At 36.8% G+C, this 22,441-nt stretch overlaps 1 protein-coding gene across 4 annotated transcripts in view; it reads left to right on the top strand.

Annotated features, from left to right (window-relative positions):
• The first annotated feature begins 98 nt into the window (after nt 1-98).
• Nucleotides 99-22,441, top strand: part of slc4a2b (solute carrier family 4 member 2b) — a 32,679-nt gene continuing 10,336 nt past the window's right edge. The window contains exons 1-9 of one of the 4 annotated variants that reach the window (XM_056737895.1): nt 99-214; nt 571-673; nt 7,981-8,040; nt 11,354-11,502; nt 17,362-17,527; nt 17,685-17,926; nt 18,027-18,154; nt 19,554-19,753; nt 21,640-21,776. In XM_056737895.1, the coding sequence (XP_056593873.1) occupies nt 11,455-11,502; nt 17,362-17,527; nt 17,685-17,926; nt 18,027-18,154; nt 19,554-19,753; nt 21,640-21,776 (921 nt within the window). In that variant the 5' untranslated portion in view covers nt 99-214; nt 571-673; nt 7,981-8,040; nt 11,354-11,454. Of the gene's footprint in view, nt 215-555; nt 674-7,980; nt 8,041-11,353; nt 11,503-12,777; nt 12,937-15,336; nt 16,055-17,361; nt 17,528-17,684; nt 17,927-18,026; nt 18,155-19,553; nt 19,754-21,639; nt 21,777-22,441 lie in introns of those variants that run through there. The other 3 variants (XM_056737893.1, XM_056737896.1, XM_056737897.1) reach the window with 3 other exon arrangements.

Here is a 22,441-nt window from a genome sequence, read left to right as displayed (position 1 = left end):
CTGGCGATTGGACACGCCCATAAGAGCCGCCCATGACCTGCACAGATCCCTACCAACTGTAACGTAACCTGTCAATCACGGAGAGTCTGCCTGGACGTACGTTAATTAAAGGAGCAGGCAAAATTAATTATCGTTCATTTTACAAAGCCTTAAATAATTAAATAAACAATAGTTTACCATTTTGAGACAGGAGTTATTTTATTTCTAGGATGCAGTGAGTATTTTTGGCCGACAGATGTCGTATCATATTTTTCGTGTGGATTACAATGATAGCATTGTTTTAGAATTTACTCAAATTCATAAAAGAACAAAACGGCTTCTTAATTAATCTCAAATGTACGCTTTATTTCTATAACTATGTCTTTTTTAATTAAATAGTACATATAAATCATTCATATATGTAAAAATGTATCACACAGAAGGTTGTAACGTTAAATTTAAATCGCCTTCATAATGCATGACTGCGTGCATTTGTCACGTGCCTCACTGAGCTGACGTGTGCACTCATGCATACAGTGTAAATAAAAGCGTGTTGTTCGATACGTTTTTTTAAATCTTTTCTACTGGAAGGAGTTCTCCCAGCTGAAAAAATATGTATGACACGCACGCGCGCGAAGGAGCGCGCGTCAGATTAGTCTGATCCTCCATCCAAACCGGGGAGAGATGAGTTGAGGTAGGACACATTTCACACTTGCTTGGTGTTTTATACACTTAAATATGCACCGACTGTGATCATCATCAGGGGTTGTGTTCGTATTGACTGGACACTAAGGGTCCAGCCGCCTGAAAAGTGGGTTTGCGTGGCTCGTGTGTCGGCGTGGGTCGGTGAACGTTAGCTTTCGCTAGCAAACAGGTAAAGTTAGTTTAATGAAAGAAATCTTTAATAAACACGCGTCGGAAAAAACGGTGGGTTGTTTAAATAAAACCGGTGTCTGTTATGACTGGTCAGTTGTTGGAGATGTGGTCCTTGGAAAGCTGTCAGGAACGAATGAACCGATAGACTCATTTAAGAGCCAGTGCCACGTGATGTCCACAGGCTGGGAGTTACTTAAAACACATCAGAAAGAAGAACTGTGATATAAATGTAGTGTTTGAAAGTTAAAAATGGACACGATAGAGTTTGGAAATTATATGCTCTCCCTCTCTCTCTCCCCCTTTATGTGTGTGTGTGTATATATATATATATATATATATATATATATATATATATATATATATATATACACATACACATACACACATGCATAAAGAGTTCATGTTATGGGCATACACACATTTGACCCTAAAAGTATTTGTACACTAAACAGACAACAAAACAATTTAACCAAACAGTTTCTTTAAAAAAGTCAGATTAAAACACATTTCTAAAGCAAAAGTACAAAATGAATTCCTGTATCAGTACTTTTATTTTTATTGGGGGGGTTGATAGTTTATAATGTAATACAATGGCAAACATAATGTGTGACTTTACAAATGGAGCAAAAAGGGTTTTAAAGAACTTTGTGCTGTCATTTAAACAGTTTCTAAAGCAAATGTCATAGTCTACTTCTTTTCCTTGTCAGTATACAAAAGGAAAGATGCAGTTCTGTTAAAACAACAGTAAAACATAAAGTATACAAGTAATCGCAAGATTACTATGACATAAATGTATATGAATGTTAATATCAATTTGCACATTTTTCCCATTCTTGTGAGGAAGGCTTAGTAGTGTGATTACGATTCCTAAATGTTAAGCTTCTGTGGTTGGTTTGTGCTTGTTCTCAAGGGTCAGCTGGATTTTGGTCCGATCAGAGTTTTAAAGCCACGAAGGAGTCCGATTTCTTAGAAATACAAAGGACTGACTTGGTCAAACTAGTTCTTACAAGCTTAAAGTTTGGCAACTTTGGTTTTGCGTAGCGATTAAGGCGTAATGGAAGAAGTTAATAAATCAGTGCGCATTACAAGACAAAGCGAAGAAAGAGATATGATTCTGTTTCTTATCTGCTTACCAGAGCTTGACCACCGTTGCAAAGTCCCAAAGTAACGCAATGAAGTTTTAAACTGCAGAAGGCACATGTATTGGTATAGAAATATGAGTTAAGTACTCGATTCATAAAATGGTCATTAAGCATAATTCGTACAGTCTCAAAACTTATTTTTTTATTTTTCCATATACCTCAGATTTACCTCCTGCTGCTTGGCTTTGCAAACTCTACAGAATTCTAGTAATGATATTGAGAAAAGCTGTTTTCTGCTAGCATTCCAATGAAGATCAGCTGATAGTTTCTTTAGCCCTCCTCGCTCAGTACACGTTAAAAAAACAACACCGTAGGCTGCTACTGTTTTCTTGCGGGGCCAAAGTTATTTTGAAACATCGGTTGGGCTTTCGTAATTATCCACCCAGCTGGCCGCCCTAATCAGCTAAAAAATATTTTGTTCGGTTGAAATGTTGTCATCACATGGACCTGTAAATCACATGATAAATCACACAAAATACAAATCTGAAACGGTTCCCTTGCAAATAAGTCTAAGTAAATCTAACCTTACAGCAGGTTGCGTGACCTAACACTTGCTCAATGCATCCAGTGGATTTTGCAATCCTCAATTTCCCAGGATATGTGTTACTGTACTCGCTGTGCTGTGGGCTGGTTCAAATTTTCATTGCAATTGTTTGTTTTGGTGTGACTGAGGGTATGAATATCAGAGTTCCTCTGGTCAGGTTCTGCTTTGTTGAATTGTTTCGCTGCTGTCATATTACAAAGACGTGATCGTCCTCTCCAAGTTAAACAAAAAAAGTGTGAGAACACAGACGGACCTTTTGTGTGTCTGTAAGGCGAGTAGGCAAAAGTCCAGCAGGTTGGATGGCAAGGTTTAGTCTCGAAGTGGTAATTCAAGATTTGTGAACAGCTGTTTGAATCTCACCACATTTTCTTTTGTTCAAACTCCAGAATTGTTGGTAAACACATCTTCAGAACTGCTTTACTTTAAAGGTCACTTGAATGTCATGAGTGATTAATCTGATGAATCCGAAGAATTGAACCATCGGTTTATATTTTCCTAAACGTGTGTTTCCAAACATAACAAAAATATCTGTACAAGTTTTCTATTTAATTTGAGCGAGATACGCGTGTTATTGGCGTCAGGGCTATAGACAAAAAATCAGTTAAGATAACATTGGCTCCCGTAGGGGAAAAAAGCATGCGTCAAATAGTTTTTTAAGAGCCCTATAACATGAATTTACATCTTTTAATAAGGAATATTTTTTTATACTGTTGTGTGTAAATCTTCCCTCTCATAAGTTTTGCTCATAAACATTCCTCTGAATTCATTTGAACCAACAGAAAAGAAGCATGTCAAGACCATTAAAATGCACAAACCAGAAGCAATAATCCCAACAAACGGAGAAGGTATGCCTCTTTATAGGACTTTACAGTCCTTCCAAAACCTGGATGTCCAAATGTGCTGTTTTTCAGGAAATGGAAAAACACTGTACTTTTTAATGATTAAATACAGTGTTGACAAGCACTTTTTATATATTTTTATTGTTTAGATATTTGTAAAGTCCAGTGATAAACATAAAGGATGGTGCATATTATTCATCATTACGGCAAAAACAATTCAAAAGCACAGCAGCGATATTTTAATTTTGATGTGGCCATTGATAAGGTATATGGACCGTTATTGGTGTGATAAGTATAGGCTGAACTAAAGCATGTGCGGCATCTTTAAGAGCTAGGACGGCTCCATATATCAGTTTCAAATGATCTCCAAATCCAGCGTCATCATTTATAGGACATTCATCACCCAAATGCAGCGAACAAACAAACTCCTGAACTTCGCGAACGTAGGCTTTCTCCTGCATACAGGTGAAAGAGACGTCTTTTCCCCATGCTCGACGCTTCGATAAAAACTCTCCAAAACCTGTAAGATCGCTGGGGGAGTGTATCGAGCACAGAAATACTATGTTATTGGCCCAACTAGTTTTTTGGCAAGTTGACCATGTTAAGCATAAGAATACCACACGTTTGACATTGTAAAGAAGTAAGAATGCATAAAACACCGTTGCAGGACCGCTTTAAAATTGAGGTTTTAACGATAAAAGAAATTATTCCAGTGGTTTGTTAAATCTACATATCATGTTCCGCTCAATTGAAAACAATTTAGGCTAAGTTTACTACTTCCAGGAGTTAAATTCAATCTTAACCTCACACAGATGTTAGCAGTGTGTTTGCAAGTCTCCCGTCGGCATTGGTTTGATTACAGCTGGAGTAAATTCTATCATGTTCCAATACATATTTACAAACTGCTTGCTCCATTTATCATGAACACTTTGCCAGCGTTTTGAGTCCTTTGAGACCTGTTGCTGAACTTTTTCGAGTTGGAAAACATTGTACATAATCTGTTTATATTTCATAATTCGGTTACCTTTGTGAGACGTCCTCTCAGTGTTTGTGGTTTTGGGACTACGGGATGTTTCTTGAACATTCTCCAATGTAGAAGTTCACACTGCCCCGCCAAAGGCAAATGTGGCCACGTACCAGGTTACTGTGAAATCTGGTTACCCTGCACTACAAATAACCATGGCACTGGACACTCAACTATCTAAGCGAGTTAGCTTGGTTTTATGCAGTTTTACATATATATTTAAGGACATAGAAATACGTGTAAAATCATTTTTCCTGCACTTGTAAGGTGTGTTTGTCTTCTGTTTATTTTTTTGTCTCCTCTGTCTGTCATTGTGCACGTCTCTACGTAGTTATGCAGTAGCTTTTCTTCATTTCTGTGCTATTTCCCAATGTTTTAACAGCCCACTATTTGTTTGAACCTACTTCCCTGTTTATCGTGACCAGAGGAGCTGACAATACAACCGCTAATGCGACAGGAAGAACGTGAAGGTTCTGCTGTTTTCAGCAGGTTTTTGTTCATTATGTTGCTGAATCTTGGGTCAGAAAATCACAGTATGCCTATTGTTCCCAGCCCATTTGGTGACTGCTAAATAGAGATTTGTTATATCTTCTCTTGTGTCAGGAAATGACGAAACGTATGCAAGTCAAGTCTTAAAGGGATGGTTCACCCAAAAATGAACATTCGGTCATGTATTACTTTTATCTGCAGAACACAAATGAAGATATTTTAAGGAATGTTGATAACCGAAAACCGTTGGTCTCAATTGACCTTTATTGTATAAACACAAGGACAATGAAAGTCAATGGCGACTTATGGTTTTGTTTACCATCGTACTTCAAAAAAAACAGAAGATTCGAAATGATAAGAGGATGAGCAAATTATGACAGAAATTACATTTCTGGGTGAACCATCCCTTAAAACCAGAAAAGGTTTAATGACCATTTGGCATCATATTGAGAATGCAAGACTTCTGATAAATGAAGAAAACTTTGTTTTTAACCCCTTTGTTTTTGTCACCGAGCATTCAATTAATATTACAGACCGTATGTTTCTTAATAATGGCCTACGTATAAAAGAAGAGTCCAACTGTATCATATACAAATTAAGTGAGGGGTTTAATTCTTTGGTCTTGTTATTTTTGAATCAGTTGGTCAAACCTTCTGTTTATGGGTGAAGGCCTTCAGCTGCAGGGTTTGACACCCCTACTTTACTTGACCATCTGTTCTTGAAATAGTCAATAGCGACCCTCCAGATTTCAACCATGATTCTATTAAATATTAGTCAAGAAGGCTCGTCACTCATCCAAGTGGATTCATTAGATATTACCTCATCAAAGTGAGAGTCAAGGCCACCGTTATCATTGAAATGGTGTAGCTTTTGTGGAACAGGTTGTGTGATGACGAAGTCTTGAAACATTTGACTTTTCTGCAATGAGGGAGTAAATTCTCTCTAATCTATTCGTGGATAGATCAAAGCGTCTCGGTTATGTATTGACTTGTTCATAAAAATACCGAGACTGGTCCAACTGGCACCCAAACCAAACATCATGGACTGGCCAGTGACCTCTTGAAGCGGGGAAGGTCAACTTTTTTTGGGATTGTGGAAAACGTTTGAAGACAACTAAAGTTTAAATTCCTCATTTTTGGCCTTGTAAAATCCATGTGACTCGTGAACACAATGCCGGCTGACACATACTCATGATGGTACACTGTCATTCATTCAAACTAGTACTGTAAATATAGATGTATATGGCAACTTTGACTGCAGTGATCCTTTTGACCTAGTATCCATTTGAGGAAGTACAATTTTTTTTATTAAACGTTTTATGCAACAATTTACAATCTTACGTATTTTGTTATTTGTTGCGGTTTTTGGTTTTATTAGTTATAGAATGATAAATATATCTCATCCAAGATGATTCTTTTCTGTCGGAAAAGTCTAATCTGATAAATTTTAAAAGATATCATGTTTAGATTATAAACATCTGAAGTAGGGATACACCAATATGTACATTTTTGCAGATAACCGATGATCCTTTAACATTGTAACCCGATAATCAATATATTGTCCGATATGCGTTATCTTAATATTAATATAAAATTCCCTATGACTGAAACAAAAGGCAAAAAGGGCATATCTGTCAGTACAAATGCTTTGGAACCTGATGTTCCCAATACTGTAAGAACGTTACATTTCTGTCACACGCTTGCCGTATTTGACCAATCACTATTCACTGGTTAACTGGTCAATCATAGTACACCTTGCTTTTCAGAGCGATGAGCTTTGTAAAAAATCTGCATGTTTCAGAGAGGCGGGGCAAAGAGGAGATACAAACATGCACAGTATGTGGATTAAATCTAAAACAACAATAATATTTATTTTAGCCGTGTCATATGACCCATTTATAAAACAAATGATAGATTTTTTTCCAGAGCAACCCCAAAAAAATTCTGAATAGCCACATGCCTCACAGGTCTCAAGACAGAAAGCATTCAGACAGCAGTGTAATTCAAGTAATATGCTTTTGTTCCTATAGTTTACACATCCATAAATATTGTATTTTTTATTCCAGTGTTTTTGCTAACAGCAGTAAGTGAATGATCACGAGAGAGAGTCTGCACTGTATTTGAACTGTGTGCAGATGAAGAAGTTTAACCAGAGAAAATGATTTATGGTTTATCGGCTATAATATACCCATTATTGATCGTGCATTCCTAATCTTAAGCATTTTTGGGGAGGTTAAACTGTAAAATTAGTCTCCCCTCCCTTAATTCTTTACTTATTTACTACAACTGTCATTGTTAAAAACTCTGGTTACTGTTACAAAACCATGATTCATTTGTGGTTGCCATGGTTTAATATAACACATTTTCTGTACTTTCTCTGTTTCATATTACTGTTAAGTTTATATCTAACAAATTTTTATTAAGTCTCTCTGTTCAACATGTGTTTTTTGTTTGTTTTCTTGCACAGCTGCTTTGATACAATGCAATTTGTTAAAAAAACACTAAACAAAACTTGACTGGGATGGTTTTATTTGTTGTAAAAATGTATTCAATAGGTAGATGGAACTACACAATACAATCCAAAGCCGGTCATCATCCCAGAAGCAAACATTTTTTCTCATTCATAACCACTGATTAATGACTCATGGTAATCCGTTGCTATTGAAATTCTCTATCTAAATTAAGCTCCAAGTTTGTGGAGTTTAAGAGCTTTTTGTTATGATAAATTGTCAGAACTGTTTATTCTGTTACAGTGAGAAACAGTATCTACTGTTAGAGTCCCTGCCAAGATCGATTAGCCAATATGACATATTTATCAACCATATAGCGTAATTGTTACAGAAATGATAAGACATTAAACTGTGTTGACTGTTGAAACTCTGGGATGAGTTGATACATAGGATGTGTGTGTGTGTCACAGCTGACTCACTGTTTAGCAGCGGTCACATGGCCGGCTGTCTGAGGTCTCAGGGGAGGAAATAATCCAGTAGAGGAAGAGATTTACCCATCAGTGCTGGTGTTAGTGTGTTTGAAGGTAGATATATAGTGTTCTGTAGCGTCTCAATCATTTCTCTCTCTTTTTACACAGTGGAGGTTGGCTTTGTGCTAAGATGTCAACACCAGCTTCTCTTCAGTAAAGCACATTGAGGTAAGTTTCTATGATCTTGTATTCTGAATACATATGCCTATTTACTTATGACTAGTGGAATTTAATAATAAAAAAATTAACGTTAATATTTTTTCCCGTTTCCATTTAATTGTTCAGTATGTGGGATTTAAGTACAGTTGCTGTTTTAACTGCTTTAACCACACAACTTCAGCTTTTGTTTCTAGATAATATACATTCCTTTTTTGAAGTTATGCAGACAAATGTTGACTGTTTATGTCAAGTTTTCGAATTGTTTTGTTTTACAATTCTTGTAATGCATGCATGTTTTTCATGTCATTGGACGTCCCAAACGCTACATTTGAACCTCACACAGCAGCTGGAAGTGAAATTCAAGAGTCAGCATGTCGTATCATGGCACACTGCAAAGTCAACAGTAAAATGTCCACAGTTTTACTGATATCTCAGCATACAGTTGCCTTTGTGTTTGTTTGTAGGTGTGTTTATATTTAATGCGAGTTGTGTAATGAGGAATGGTCTGCTGGTTTGTCAAGCTCAAAGGCAGCGTGACCTGTCTTGTGACTTTGATAAAGTAATTTAATATCGGTAACCTCAAAGCCTTGAGCATCTTTGCTGTTAAGACACTTTCGAGTGATTGAAACGACAGAAAAGATATGGAATGTATTGGACTTGCTAGTCTGCAATGTGTATGCCTGTTGTTCGCAATTCACTAAGATTGAAATATATACAAATAAATGAAGATGGTTCCAAAATGAGATTTATTTTCAAAATCATGTTTTTTTTTATTGTGCATTCCAATTATTATAAACAAAACTGCAGACGGTTTGTTTTGATTTAAGCCATAATTACTCAAACAAATAAAAACATAATAAGAAACATGATTATTATTATTTTTAAATGGTGATTAATGGAATTGATTTCAACTAGATTATTGTGAGCCTCTGTGACATATTATACAGAATAAAATACATTTTTAGGCTTTTGATTGTTTTGTCAACAACAACTATTGTATGCTGTTAGCTTCCATAAGGAATCATTTTGATTTGTGCTTCAGTTTGTGTAAACATTTACATGATGAGTTGCGATTGATGTCTGTGAAAAATTGTCCTATAGGCATCTATTATAAGTGCATTAGTTTGTTTATTTCAACAAATGTATTTTTTAGAGATGGAAGCCACAATCTTCTGGGTTACTAAGCCCAGATCTTTAACCGCACATACAATGATCGTCCTTTAAGTTAACATGAGGTTTATACATCATACACAAACCGCCAAGCTGTTGGTCACTAGTAAACTTGTAATTATTCTATATTTAAAGGGTTCCTCGGTCATTGGCCGTTTTATGATTTGGTTTCCACATCGTGATTGAATTTTTGTTTGCGGAATGGCATTTTTTTATTGGCGGTCTCCGTACCTTTGGAACGCTTTGTCTAAAATTATGCTTTATGGACACAGTTGACTGTAATCCAGTAAGCTTGCTTGCCTTCAACCAACGCAAGGGTTTTCCAGTTTGGAAACTAACCAGTTTCAACCAGTCGTTGGAAGTTTGCTGGTTAAGTTTGAGTTATTTCGCGAAACTACTTTATCTAAAAACCCCCCAAAAACGTAGCTTTGTATACTGTGGAAGCCTTTATGAGACCAGTTTTACTGCGCTTAGGCTTTTTCTTGTCCTTATGTTCTTTTGATAAAAGCGTCTGCTAAATGTAAATGTACTTACGAGGTGATTGAATTCCTGTTCGACAAGAAATGTTGAGTTTGAGATTTAGATGCAAAATCCTTCCCGATGTCATTATTCGTGCCAAGTTGGAACACACTCAAGCTAATCTCTTGTGATTTCAAAGGATAAAACCTTCTTTTGTGTTCGCATTCAAGGTGTGGAAAAACCATCAAGCCCTTGAGGTGCTTTTTTAGTGGTGTCTGTCACATTACAGCCTATCATTAAAATGTCACATTTGTCATGGAAACATGTTTGGTTATTTTATTGGCACTGCTAATTTGATGTGTGGATGTGTGCTTGTGGTTTGCGGTGTATTTAGAAAAAAGCGAAGGACCACACACACCTTCACTTTATCGTTTTAAATTGAGGAAATGTTTTTTTTTTTGAATGATAGATAGAGCTTAAACCAATCTTTAAACCAAACTTCGAGGGGTTGGAGGGGTTATTTGGTCGACAAAATCACAGCTGCCAGCCGATGATAATGCAACAGAATCCGTGTTAAAAACTTTTGTATTGTTCTTGAACATGGTCAGACCGGTGACCTTGCTCGTGACTCACGAGACGCGTATCTTAAAAGCGTGAAGTCATTCTCTCAGTGCTCATGTCAAATTTTCATATCTGTATTTGCACAGTTAGTATCTCAATGTTTGATTTATGCACTGCTAAAAGAGCAATTCAGTCTGATAGAAAATCAACTCAAAGGTCAGGTTAAAACTTTTGTTGGATTGACCATGATAGTGAAATAGCATGTGTTATTTTCCGAGTCCATGTGTCTAACCTGAGACATAAGAACTGCCTGGATTTCTTCTAAATGTAACTGCCTATGCACTATATTTTTTATGCAGAGGATTTGATATTGAATTGGAAAGATGTAACTGAAAGTGTGTTGAGTTGCTTGCCAAGTCTGAAGAGATCGATAGATGTGGGATTTTTCGGCACGGTTTGCAAACCGCATGCTCTATGAATCGGCGATTCAATAAGGATATTTGTCTTCCCGTTGCCAGAGACCTAAGATTAAAATACACTTGTTCATTTCAGTACGATAACAATGGGACACATAGATAAATTAAGGAAGTCCGGCAAAAGGAGTGTTAATGTCTTTGAATGCTTCATTCGGAAATCCGTTTTGTAAATATATTTGCAATCATTTTAAAGAGAAAAGGCTTTGTTAGAAAATGTATTTTCTATTTAAGTTTGTTATTTGTGCACCTCTTATGTTCTCGAATAGCATTAAAAAATATATATTATTTTCAAATATATATATTTTACACTTTTGCTTTAATTATTAATGTTATTAATTACATTGAATGAATATTTATTGTTATCTTTTATTATCATAAATGTTTATTTTCCGGGAGTCATGTCCTTACAGTAGTAACCGGTTGTTATCAGTCATCGGATGTCATGTTATAGCATCAGTTGTAGCGGTAAGAATAGTTTGACGAACACATCTAAAGTATTACTATTGTAATAAATAACTTAAATTACATGTAATTTGTCTGTTAAAATTGAGTTTGTGTGTCAGACCTACAGTGCCATTGAGTTGTGACGCTCATGCAGGCAACACTGGTTCAAGTCTAAATTGTGACATTGATATCTTCTGGTTTTCATGTTACAGGTTATGCTGCCTATAAACTCCTGCTTGAGTCTCAGTGAGAAAGAGAAGGGCTAAAGCCTGTCTAGAAAGAAGAGTTGTTCATCGTCGAGCACGGAGATCAGATGTCAACCATGAATGACCCGGTCACCTCGGATAAACTCGCCAACAATGTAAGTCGTCCAATGCCCCAAAGTGACATTATATATAGCCATTTAGTTAGGGCCCCTACAAGTTTTACTTAGGATATTGTTTACCGTTTGTCTGTCTATTTATACAACCATTCATAATTTTTTTTATTAATTTTTTATTATTGCTTTGTCTTTTACTGTACTTTTTTAAAGACTTTGGTGTTTTTAATGTGCGTAAATGCTTAGAAAATTGGCACACGCATCAAAAATGTTGTTAAACACAGACTAAGTGGTTGGTGTCAGTCATCATCAATCTTTGCACATAAATTGTGCTCACCATGATCGTTTATGGGATAGTTCGCCCAACAATAAGAATCCTGTCATCATTTATTCCCCCTCATGATGTTCAAAACCTGTGTATGATTCTTATGTGGAACACAAAAGAAGATATTTTATGAAATGCCTTGGTGGTTTTGTGTCCATACAATGGAAGTCAATGGGGTGCAGTGTTGTAAGGTTATCAACATTTTTCGAAATGTAAAACTCAGTCGTAGGAAACTTGCTGGCATTTTTCCCTGCAGCTGTTTTTGGTGATAGGCTGAAAGTTTCTCTGGACTCAAACAGTATCCTCTTCAAACCCTCTATGTGCTGATTCAGCGATCCCAGAGTTCATTCCTAACCGTGTTGTTTGTTCAGAGTTTTGACTGTAAAACTGTAGGCTTGTATTGTAAAGTCACTGTATTCTGGTTTACTATTTTTAGCTTGGGTTAGGAATAAGTGGCTGTGTAAATTTCGTCTCCTATAAAATTTCTTTTTTATTGGCACTTTTACATTTTTCTTTTCTTTTATATCCTTGTTATGCTTTAATCTTTAAAATCGGTAAATTTACCACTAAATAGCAGTGTACTGCAAATCTGGCAAAAACATTTATAGTCAAACAACAAATACAGATTTAGATGAATTTCTTATATTGATTGGTAGAATTGACTTGGTTCATGAAGCTCAATCCGTAGAGCATTGTGTTCGCAACGCAAAGGTTTGTTGGTTTAATATCCAGGAAGCACACGTACAAAATGCATCGTAAGTCACTTTGTATGAAAGCAACGGCAAGATGCATAAACGTAAATTCAGAGTTCAGAGAAAGCAATCGATCACTAATGTTAGCCGTCCTCGTGGCAGGCAGTTGTTGATCTATAAAGTTAATGATTATCAGCCCTTAAACACGATTGCCTGTCTTGTCCAAACATGTGTTTGTGGGGGTGTGTTTTGGGGTAAGACTATACAATCAATGATTGGAGTTCAAAAGCAGGCCTGGTCTTGTGAAACTGTCCTATATCCTCTTCCTGCCGTGGTCATGTGACACGACAGGTTCATGTGCGGCGTGCTGTGCGTTTGTTTTATAAATTTGCTTTAGAGAAAAATGTTTTACTGCTGAGATGTGATAGATGACCGATGGATTTCCTGTTCAAGTTTAAGGTAAGTCATCAAGACTGTATTGATGTTGGTTTGTCGTCTTTTATTGGGTGTTCGGGATGAGCATGCATGCTTATTGATGAAGGTTTGCAGAAATAGTTCGCATAAGTCTGAGAACCATAGCAAATCATTTACAGTTCATACTAAGGTTGTTCAAATCAATACTTTACAAATAAATGACATTGAAACGACCATAGCTAGTAACCACTGGTTTATCAGTTAAGGTCAATACAAAAACCTTGTTTTGCATAATTTTAAAACGCGCATTTCATACTCACGATGTTCAACCAAAAAAAAATTCAAGTCGCAGCTCAAACGTTTTGTAATGTATTTTTTATTTAATAATGCGTTCGCTGTGTTACCTGGACTGATGAATGCAAGTTTATTCATTAACAAAAGTGTTCAGGCGCAAAAGAGCAGAACATCTGGCAGACTTGCTGATGAATAAACATGCATTTCTCTGTCCAGATAACACAATGCAAGGCAAGTTTATTTTTATAGCACATTTCATACACAAGGGCAATTCAAAGTGCTTTACATAAAATGATTGACAGAGAGAAATAAGATGTATCTTTAAAATGCAAATGATTTAAGATCACAAATACTTTAGATTTTAAGAAACAATAAAACGGCAATAAAATTGATAAAAAATGTGAGTGTACTGTATATATAAATAGAATAAGAGCAAAACAAAAATAAATTAGAAATAGAAGTGCAGTTGATGTAACGGGTGCTCTCAAAATAACATGTTTATATTAACTATATTGTTTATATACAAGCATTGTAACAATAAGAAGTGGATTAAAATCTGCAAAGTCACACACTTATGTTTTATATAACCGTTGAATAATTATGTCGGAGAGTGAAACATGACATATAAAATCTATATTTTTTTTGTTTCGTTTTTGTATTCACTTTAAATGTAAACTGGGATAACAAATAATAATATTAAATAAGCTTTATACTCTACAAAAAACTGACATTGTTAGTTATTCAACAATATCAAGCTGACAATGATGACATCATTGTAAACTCTGCATCTGATTGGTCTCCTTTTTTTAACTGATTTGCCAACTAGTCTGTGAAAGAGGAGCGTCATTGCATGTCTATGTGTGCAGATGCAGAAACAGAAGGACAGACAGACAGATTTTCTCTGTTAAGATATTAATCTGAGCTGTCTCTTTGCAGAGTCAGTTGGATTTCAGACACCTCACGGATCCGTGCAGGTAATCTTTCGTGGCCTGTGGCTCTTAACACAAGCTGACGTAGGGCTGTGACGGTGGCAGTTTTTTACCACCGCTCTGGTGCGGTGGTTGGGAATGCAACATTTTAATTATTTATACAAACAGTATATAAGTTATATTTATATTATAAATGTTGCAACCACATGACGAGTGGAAGATAAATATAGACCTTATTTAAATAGTTTTGAAATATTATATATGAAATAAATTAGGATGAAACATCCGTCCATGTTTAATGCGCAAATCCATTAGTGAAACGGCACACTGCAGCATATTAAACATTTAAATAAACATCAGTAAATAGTGGAAACATAAATAATATAAGAATGTTAAATAAGATTTAAAAGCACAATAACAAGTCAGTTGCGTTTAAACCTGCCTTGGTTTTCCTGTTCAGATTGCCATTAAACGTTACTTTTTCCTACTCCTTGATGGAAAACTAATATGTTGACATTGTCCAGATTAAGATGTGTACAGTTGCACTTAATGCACGTTCAGAAGATGTGCTCAGAGCGCAAATGAATAGATGTCTCTCCGCAACCGCGGCAAACCCTGCTCGCACTCCGATTTTGTGTATCTTTACTAAACAAGATCCATTGCAGAACCCGCAGAATAACCTGGGTTTTACCGTGCAGGCTCGCGCTCCAACACACAAATGTAAACGAATGCCATTAATTTCTGATTTAATGTATTATTATTTTTTATAAAACCTTCCACGAATTGATGTCTGCAAAAAGCCATCCTTATCTGATTCGCAACTGTCATTTTTATTATATTTGTCACAGGCATGTGCACCACCGCCGATGGCAGTTCACCACTGTCATGCCACTTTACCACCGCGGTGGTGCGGTTGTCACGGCCACCGTCACAGCACATTGGTCGGTTGATGCACTCAAAGTCCACAAATAAGTCCTTTGCCGGTCTGGTGGTGCTGCTGGTCAAAACGTTAAATGGCTTTCCTTGGGTACATTTTGGATGTTTAACAGCTCCTAAAATATTTTGTATGTATATATATATGTGTGCAAACAATTTGATTGATTTGTTTGTGCGCACGTCTGCTTTTTAATTTTTTGACTTTCATGTTGACTTTGATGTTGACTTGAGTTTTGTTGAACAATTGTGTGTCTTCTACATATTCCATTTGAATGATGACAAATCTAATCAAATGGTGTCATTACACTGACCCTAACACTGGGTTCACACCAAACGCGAATTAAGCGATTTGCTCAAGTAAACTGCATACAAAGATGCTTATAGATGTGAAATCGCTAAAGGCGATGATAATAATGATGATAATGCAGTGAACTCAAGTAGATCTCATCTTCCGTGGAGGTTGAAAATATATCACAGATCACGTCACACGACACAAAATACCACACTTTTCCCGCATGTAATAATAATTGTGGAAATTGTTCGCGTTTGGTTTGAACCCAGCATAAGAAACTGAACATGACGGATCTGCTGTTGCAATAATTGTTCACAACTTCAACCCTTTGAAGCTCTGATATAAAATCTCAGCGTCACCCCTTTAATCTTCCCTCAGAAACCATACGCAGCCAGTTTTTAGCTGGTACAACATGGTTACGTCAGCAGCGCAAGGTAACCTTAACTTGACGGAGGTTCTCTCTGGAGAACATGTCAATATTTGCCTGTGGAAAATGTTGAAGTGTGACTGGGAAGATTATATTGTTCTGGACAATCTAAACCGTGTGCTCGCGCCGTGTTTGTTTTTATTCACCCTGTGAAGACCAGCAGTATTAAGGACAGCTCCTAGTGTACATGTGTCCCTCCATTGACAGCAAGAACGCATTCATTTTTCTTGAGCAAACGGTTCTCAGAGTTTTGAGTTGCTTTAGCGTCATCTAACCATGAGTCAGGTAGGTTTTATACTTTGGTTAAAGAGTTTTTAAGTTGTGTATGCTAAGGTTGTGGTCGATCCAGATCTGGCAAGGATGGAGGATGTTTTCAAGGTTTGTTTTGGGGTTGTTCAGAAAACTATTTTGAAATTGAATATTCAAGAACTGAATATTGATTAATAGAAGTTAAATGCTTCATTTGCATTATTTGGTACTTGGTATTCTTAGGTGACAGTTAACATTATTTAAGGTCAGTGGGTGCTGGCGGGGTCATATGATTGAATATCATACATTTTTATTACGTATAAATGTGACCGTATATATGCAATTTGTTGATATGCTTTTGATGTAGTCCCTTGTTTGCAAGAATCAAAAATAAAACTACAAGATTTTTGCAGTACCAATTTAATTAACCAATGAATTATATTTACTTCATTAGTTTATTTTGAATTTAATGCGACTGCTGAGGTAAAGTGAATAAGATCGACATGACTTTGACTGGTTTTATGTGTCATTTTCAAAAGCAATAAGCTATGTCTGTGTTCTTCGCATTTTTGCCTTAATTTGTTTTGAAATATCTTTTAGCTTTCTCAAATAATTCAAACTCCTTTCTTTAAAGTTCAGCAATATTTTGTCATTAAAGTGATAGTTCAACCAAAAATATGTATGACTTTCTTTCTTACGCAGAACACAAAAGGAGATATTTTGAAGAATGCTGCTAACCGGCCCCCACTTGCATTGGTTTTGTGTCCATGCAATAGAAGTGAATGGCTGCCGGTGATCTTCGGTTACAAACATCCTACAAAATATCTTCTGTGTTATGCAGAAGAAAGAAATTAATACAGGTTTGATGACAGAATTTTCAGTTTCGGGTCAACTACCTCTTACCTATTGCTACCTCGACTTAACGCTTCATTGCGTCTTACCCCCTTGTAAGTCTTTGGATAAAAGTCTGCTACATGTAGCTATCCCTTTAAGTATGGGTTATTATTTTGACTAGGACGCCATCTACTGATAGATTTGCGATTGTTATTTTAAAGTGTGCATAACAGCATGCAGGTGACCTGCTTCATCAGTTTGAGTCACTTTTTTTTTTTTTTTAGTTTTACACAGTAAAGCCTAGTGTCAGTTTTGTAAAAACAAAATTCTTAATGTTCAACTCCAACCGGTTGCTTAAATGTAATTATTTGAATGTCGCTCAAACTTTTGTTATTGAAAAAATAGACTGAAAGATTTGAAGCTATTCTTAAGCTTACATCATGTTTCTTTTTTGACTAAATTAAGCTTTTATTAAAATTGTTAGCATTCATTTTCTTTGTTCCCACTAGCCTGAGGCGTCAGTCCAGACTGTGCGATGTTCACAAAGATCAAAAGAAGAGGAGGATGGTGACCTGAACAAGGCATTAGGCGTTCAGCGTTTCCAGCAGATCCTGAACCCAGCTCCCAGAGTTCCTGGCGAACAGCACCGTGTCTACAATGAGGAAGATTTTGAGTGTGAGGAATAGGATACAATTGACAACTCGTGTTTTTATTTTTTTTGCCAAAACAAACCTAAAAAGTTAAAAAATTTCACTGTACTAGTTTCACCACCTTATTGCGGATCGATCGTGAACGGCATGACTAACTTTTATTTCATCCGGATTTGCTGTAGATCATCGTCACTCGTCCCATCACATCCACCATCCACTCTCCAAACTCCCAGGAGATGGCCGGAGGAAAAAGGGTGCACGCAAGAGGAGGAAAGGCAGCGGCAAAGATCACCGAGCGACCTCTGGTCCCAGCAGTCCTCTAGCCATTGAGGAAGATGACGATGAGGAGGAAGAGGAGGGTACGGATGGCCAGAGCACTCTCACGATATCACCAACCGAAACTGAGAGCAAAGACAATGTTCAGGTAATATAATATTCGTTTTAGATACGTGGGAAGAATATAATGAATATAAGAATGCATGAGAAATAAACATCTGATAAATGCCATTGTTATTCTCATCCAGTTTTTTGTTTCGGACGATGACCCTCACGTACCCATGCCTGAGGGTTCAGAGTCTCATTCTGCACGGGGACTTCTGATCGTGCCCACCTTCGCTTTGTGCTCTGAAGCAGAGGACAGCTCGACCACCGAGTAAGTCCATCTGCTGGACATCTTTTGCATTTATGCCCCTTTTCTACTTTTTAGGTATGCTGATATACTGTCACAGCATTGTTACTTAAAGTCAAAGCTTTGGAAAGAACACGGTGTGTTAAAGTTGCAAGTGTAACCTATAAAATGATACCTCCTGGTAAGCTGAGCGTCTTTCCTAAAAAAAAAAACTCAAGTGTCTTAAAGACAAGCGACGAACGTGTCGTCATTGTTATTAGTTGACTTTCAGACGTAGTTTTATTTTTACAGTATATCCATTTTTTTAAAAAGTGGTTGTCATCTCGCAGATCCAATACAACATCGACCATGTCAAGTTTACTGTCATGTGAAGTCGAGGGTACAGAACATCCCGGCCGTTACTAAGCACAAGTTATTTTAGTGATCTGCAGGGATCCACATCACTCATCCGTTGCCACTAGCAACCGCACTTTGCTTTATATACCCCTCGCCATCTTACCTTGCTGTTTAATTGTGTTTCCAAACGCATAAGTGTCTTGATAACCATTAGGTGACTTTGTTGTGTGCTGATTTCTTTCTAGTTTTCTTTAAATTTGTGTTTTATTTAACAAGAGGTATTTATAGGCTTTTTATAAAACTCAAATTAAGGTAAGAGCATTTTTTGTGAGTCCATCAAAGACAAGGTCCGCAATCAAAAATATCATCAGGTCTGATATTTAGTCATTTAGAATTGACTTCAATTCTACATTTGTGCTTTTGTTATCTGTGTTTAGTGAAATTTTGGGAAAACTTTAGAATATGTTGCTATTAGTTAACTTTAGTAAATGCGTGAACAATTTATTTTTTCAGCATTTATTAATCCTTTTCAATTGTAGTTCATGTCAAAACAGTTATTCATGTTAATTCATGGTGCATTAACTAATGTTAACAGTGAAAACATATGAATTTAATTATGTAATAGTAAATGCTGACATTAACATGAATTAATATTAATAAATGCTGTAGAAGTGTTGTTCATTGTTAGGTCATGTTAGCTAATGCATTTACTTATTGTTAACAAATAGCACGTTATTGTAAAGAGCTACCAACCATGTTATAACGGATTACAGTAGTTTTGTATTGTATTTAGGAACTGGTTGTATGTGTGTGTAATACACATGTGTATGTGTTCCCTTAGTATTTTATTAGGAAATTCATGTTTGTAAAAAAGGTTTTTAATGGAGAATGTGATTCATGTATTTTTCCATTCACTTAAATTTTTGTACACAGTTGGTTTTTTGGCTTTCAATGCAAAATGTTCCCAAAGTGGCTTTGGATAAACACGTCAAAAGTCCTCGCTGTATACACTCGTATACAGCGAGTGTATATCGTATATAAAGCTTTGATAAAAAACAAATAGTCACATTTCAATCCTGTCTGGCAGAACACCTGAACCGGCTCCAGTGACCTCCGGCAGCACTGAATCCAGTTCTCTGCCCCGCGTGTCGAGTCGCAGCTACGACCTTCAGGAGAGACGTCGTACAGGCAACATGACGGGAACTGAGCAGGCCAAATATCAACGAATACCCACAGATGAGTTTGAGGCTCAAACCCTCGCCTCTGCCCACCTGGACGGCATCAAAAGTGAGGCTTTTTTCAGCATGTACCGAACCCGTGGCTTTGGTGTTGCTCGCATTATTGTTACATGATTATATATTTTGGTGCAGATGTTTAAATCATTTGAAGATCAAATACATTTTGAGGTCTTTTAGGACAGCTGAAGCTATAAGCAGGAGTTTCCACAGGTTTAATTGTCTCTCGGGTGATTTGTACCATGAATCCCACCACACCTCACAGCAAGGGCCTTTTATGCCCCCGTGGGATGAACCTTTCCCAGAATTCAGCTGTATATCAGCACTTCTCTTCTGATAATTACTCTGGGATAAAGGCCCAGCCGCTGGCATACGCTCAACAAAAGGAGTGGCGATGACGCTCTTTGTTTTATTTGAAAAATATGAGTACATGGCGTTCATAGACAAGATGCCTTTTACTCTTTGTATTAAGCCTGAGAACACAGAACAGATATAAAGACTGTATCACAGTAAGAACACTAGATGTTTTACAATTAATGTTATCTCAAATGAGCCGTGCATCATTTCAACTGAATCACTTTCAGAGATTGACATGAGAAAACATACAGCCACGTTGAAGATTCACAAGAAAACCTGATTTTAAAATGGCCTATCTATAGGTGTGTGTTTAGGTAAAATTTGCATTTTCGTTTCACTCTGTGAACTACTAACAATATTTCTCCCAAATTTTAAATAAAAAAATATTGTTTCTATTTGAATTTATTTGCAGAAAATGACAACTGGAGAAAGAGGTGAAAATGAGAAAAAAAAAATCTGACCTTAAAGTCCCCGTGAACCGGAAGTTGCGATCGTTTTTACTTCCGCATTCTGACACATTTTCGAGTGAAAAGGAAATTCAAAGGCGAGAATTAGTGGGCGTGGCTCGTGTTTTTTACTTCGAATTGATTGGATGTGTAAAAACAGCTGTTGCATTGATTTTGATATGAAACTGGCAGCAGACTGACAGTTGAAGGGGAGGAGTTAACCGATGCTCCGCCCAAGCCGTCTAGTTTACGTCATTTCAGATGAATAGTCACTACAGGGCGGAAGTGCATTTTCAGATTTTAACTGAAGATTATGAAGGCACATGAATTTTAAAAAGAAAGTGACCCACATTGATAAGCTATTTACTATAAACGCTGCAATATTTCATGAAAAAATAAGTAAATAATAATAATTGTCATTTTTAATTTCACTGAAAGTTTAAATACAGCAAAGAAAACAAGTAAAACAACAGTCATATTTGTACATTAGGAAAAATAATTTTTGATGTGATAACCTGGACTTTTCTCACTGTTTTAATGCGTCTTGTCATGTTGTCAGTATTCGTGCGAGCTACAATTCATCAGAAAATAATAAAACTGGGTGATTTAACGCCACAAAGGTCACCAGGTAACTGTGTGGGAAAAGACCATCCGCTTTGTACAAGTACGCACAGAATGAATTCGATGCTTTGTATTGACGTCTTTACTTGATTGGAGTGAGAATCCATCCCCAGTTAAGTTAAATCCCCTTTAACTTTCTGACCCCACATGCTCTTGGGCACCGGCCCGTCCTGTAACTTTACCCTCATGTTATAAATAAAGCCAGTGACCTTCGACTTATCCCCGGAAAAGTGATTATACACACAGAATAGTGTCATTTTTTTAGTGATTTAGAAAATGCTGCAACTATTTAAGAGGATGGAAAATTATGAAATTACGAAAATAAGAAGACATTTTTACTCTTATAAAGCTTTATAACATGTTTGTGACGCATTAAGAGTACACACTAAACAGGACCGTAATATAAAGTGCTGTTGTTCTATTTTATATTCTTGAACACTGAAATCAAATATGTTTTATAGTTATATGATGCAGAATATCCCAAACATTATCATAAATGTGTGGTGTTTTGCAGGTCATCGATTCGAAGATGTTCCAGGGGTCCGTCGACATCTGGTTAGGAAAGGCATGAAGAGTCAGGTTGTGCACATTAGCAAAGATCATAAGGAGCCCAGCACACGCATTCGCAAACTGGACCGGACGCCGCACGAGGTGACGCATCTTCGTCTTTGTACTTGTTCCTCTTGCATACAGAAACAAAAGACCATCAAGAAAAGTTTAATTGTGGTATATTATGTATGATTACGAAAACTAACATGGAAGTATTTGCTCTGTACTACAATACGTCACAGTCCCCTCAATGACGTTTTAGGACAAAATCATCAACTCATTTTGTGACCAGCTGAGTTATTGACACAAAATCTGGTTCTCCTAATGCATTTAGACACTCAAATTAAAAGTAGCTCGCCACATTCCTGCTCTCCTCCTGAACAAAATGAGGAGGATTTCAGGGGGCAGGACCTAATTAAAAATGAATGAACGTCTTTCCTTTCACACAACCAAGCATAAAAAAAAAGATCAGCTCGGGTAACCAAAAACCATCGCGCGCCTTTACACTCGCCCATGTTTTATTAAAACCCTCGCATGCACCTCAAACAGGTAAACCAGTCTTGAATTAGAGCAAAGGAGGGTATGTATGGACCCTCTCGCTTTCAAAAAGTCACGACCTGACCTCGGACAGTCGTGATCTCGGTCTATGCCTTTTGACCAAACGGCATGGTGCTTTTAGACTTTTCCAGACGGGTCGCTCGGCACCAGAAGGTCAGAACATGGTTGTGTGGAAACCGACCTTAACTTGCGCACTTGTTCTTCTTGAT

This window comes from Triplophysa dalaica, chromosome 23, assembly GCF_015846415.1.
Source record: "Triplophysa dalaica isolate WHDGS20190420 chromosome 23, ASM1584641v1, whole genome shotgun sequence".
NCBI lineage: Eukaryota > Metazoa > Chordata > Actinopteri > Cypriniformes > Nemacheilidae > Triplophysa > Triplophysa dalaica.
The sequence above is the reverse complement of the archived record's forward strand: the minus strand, read 5'-3'. Positions and strand labels throughout refer to the sequence as shown.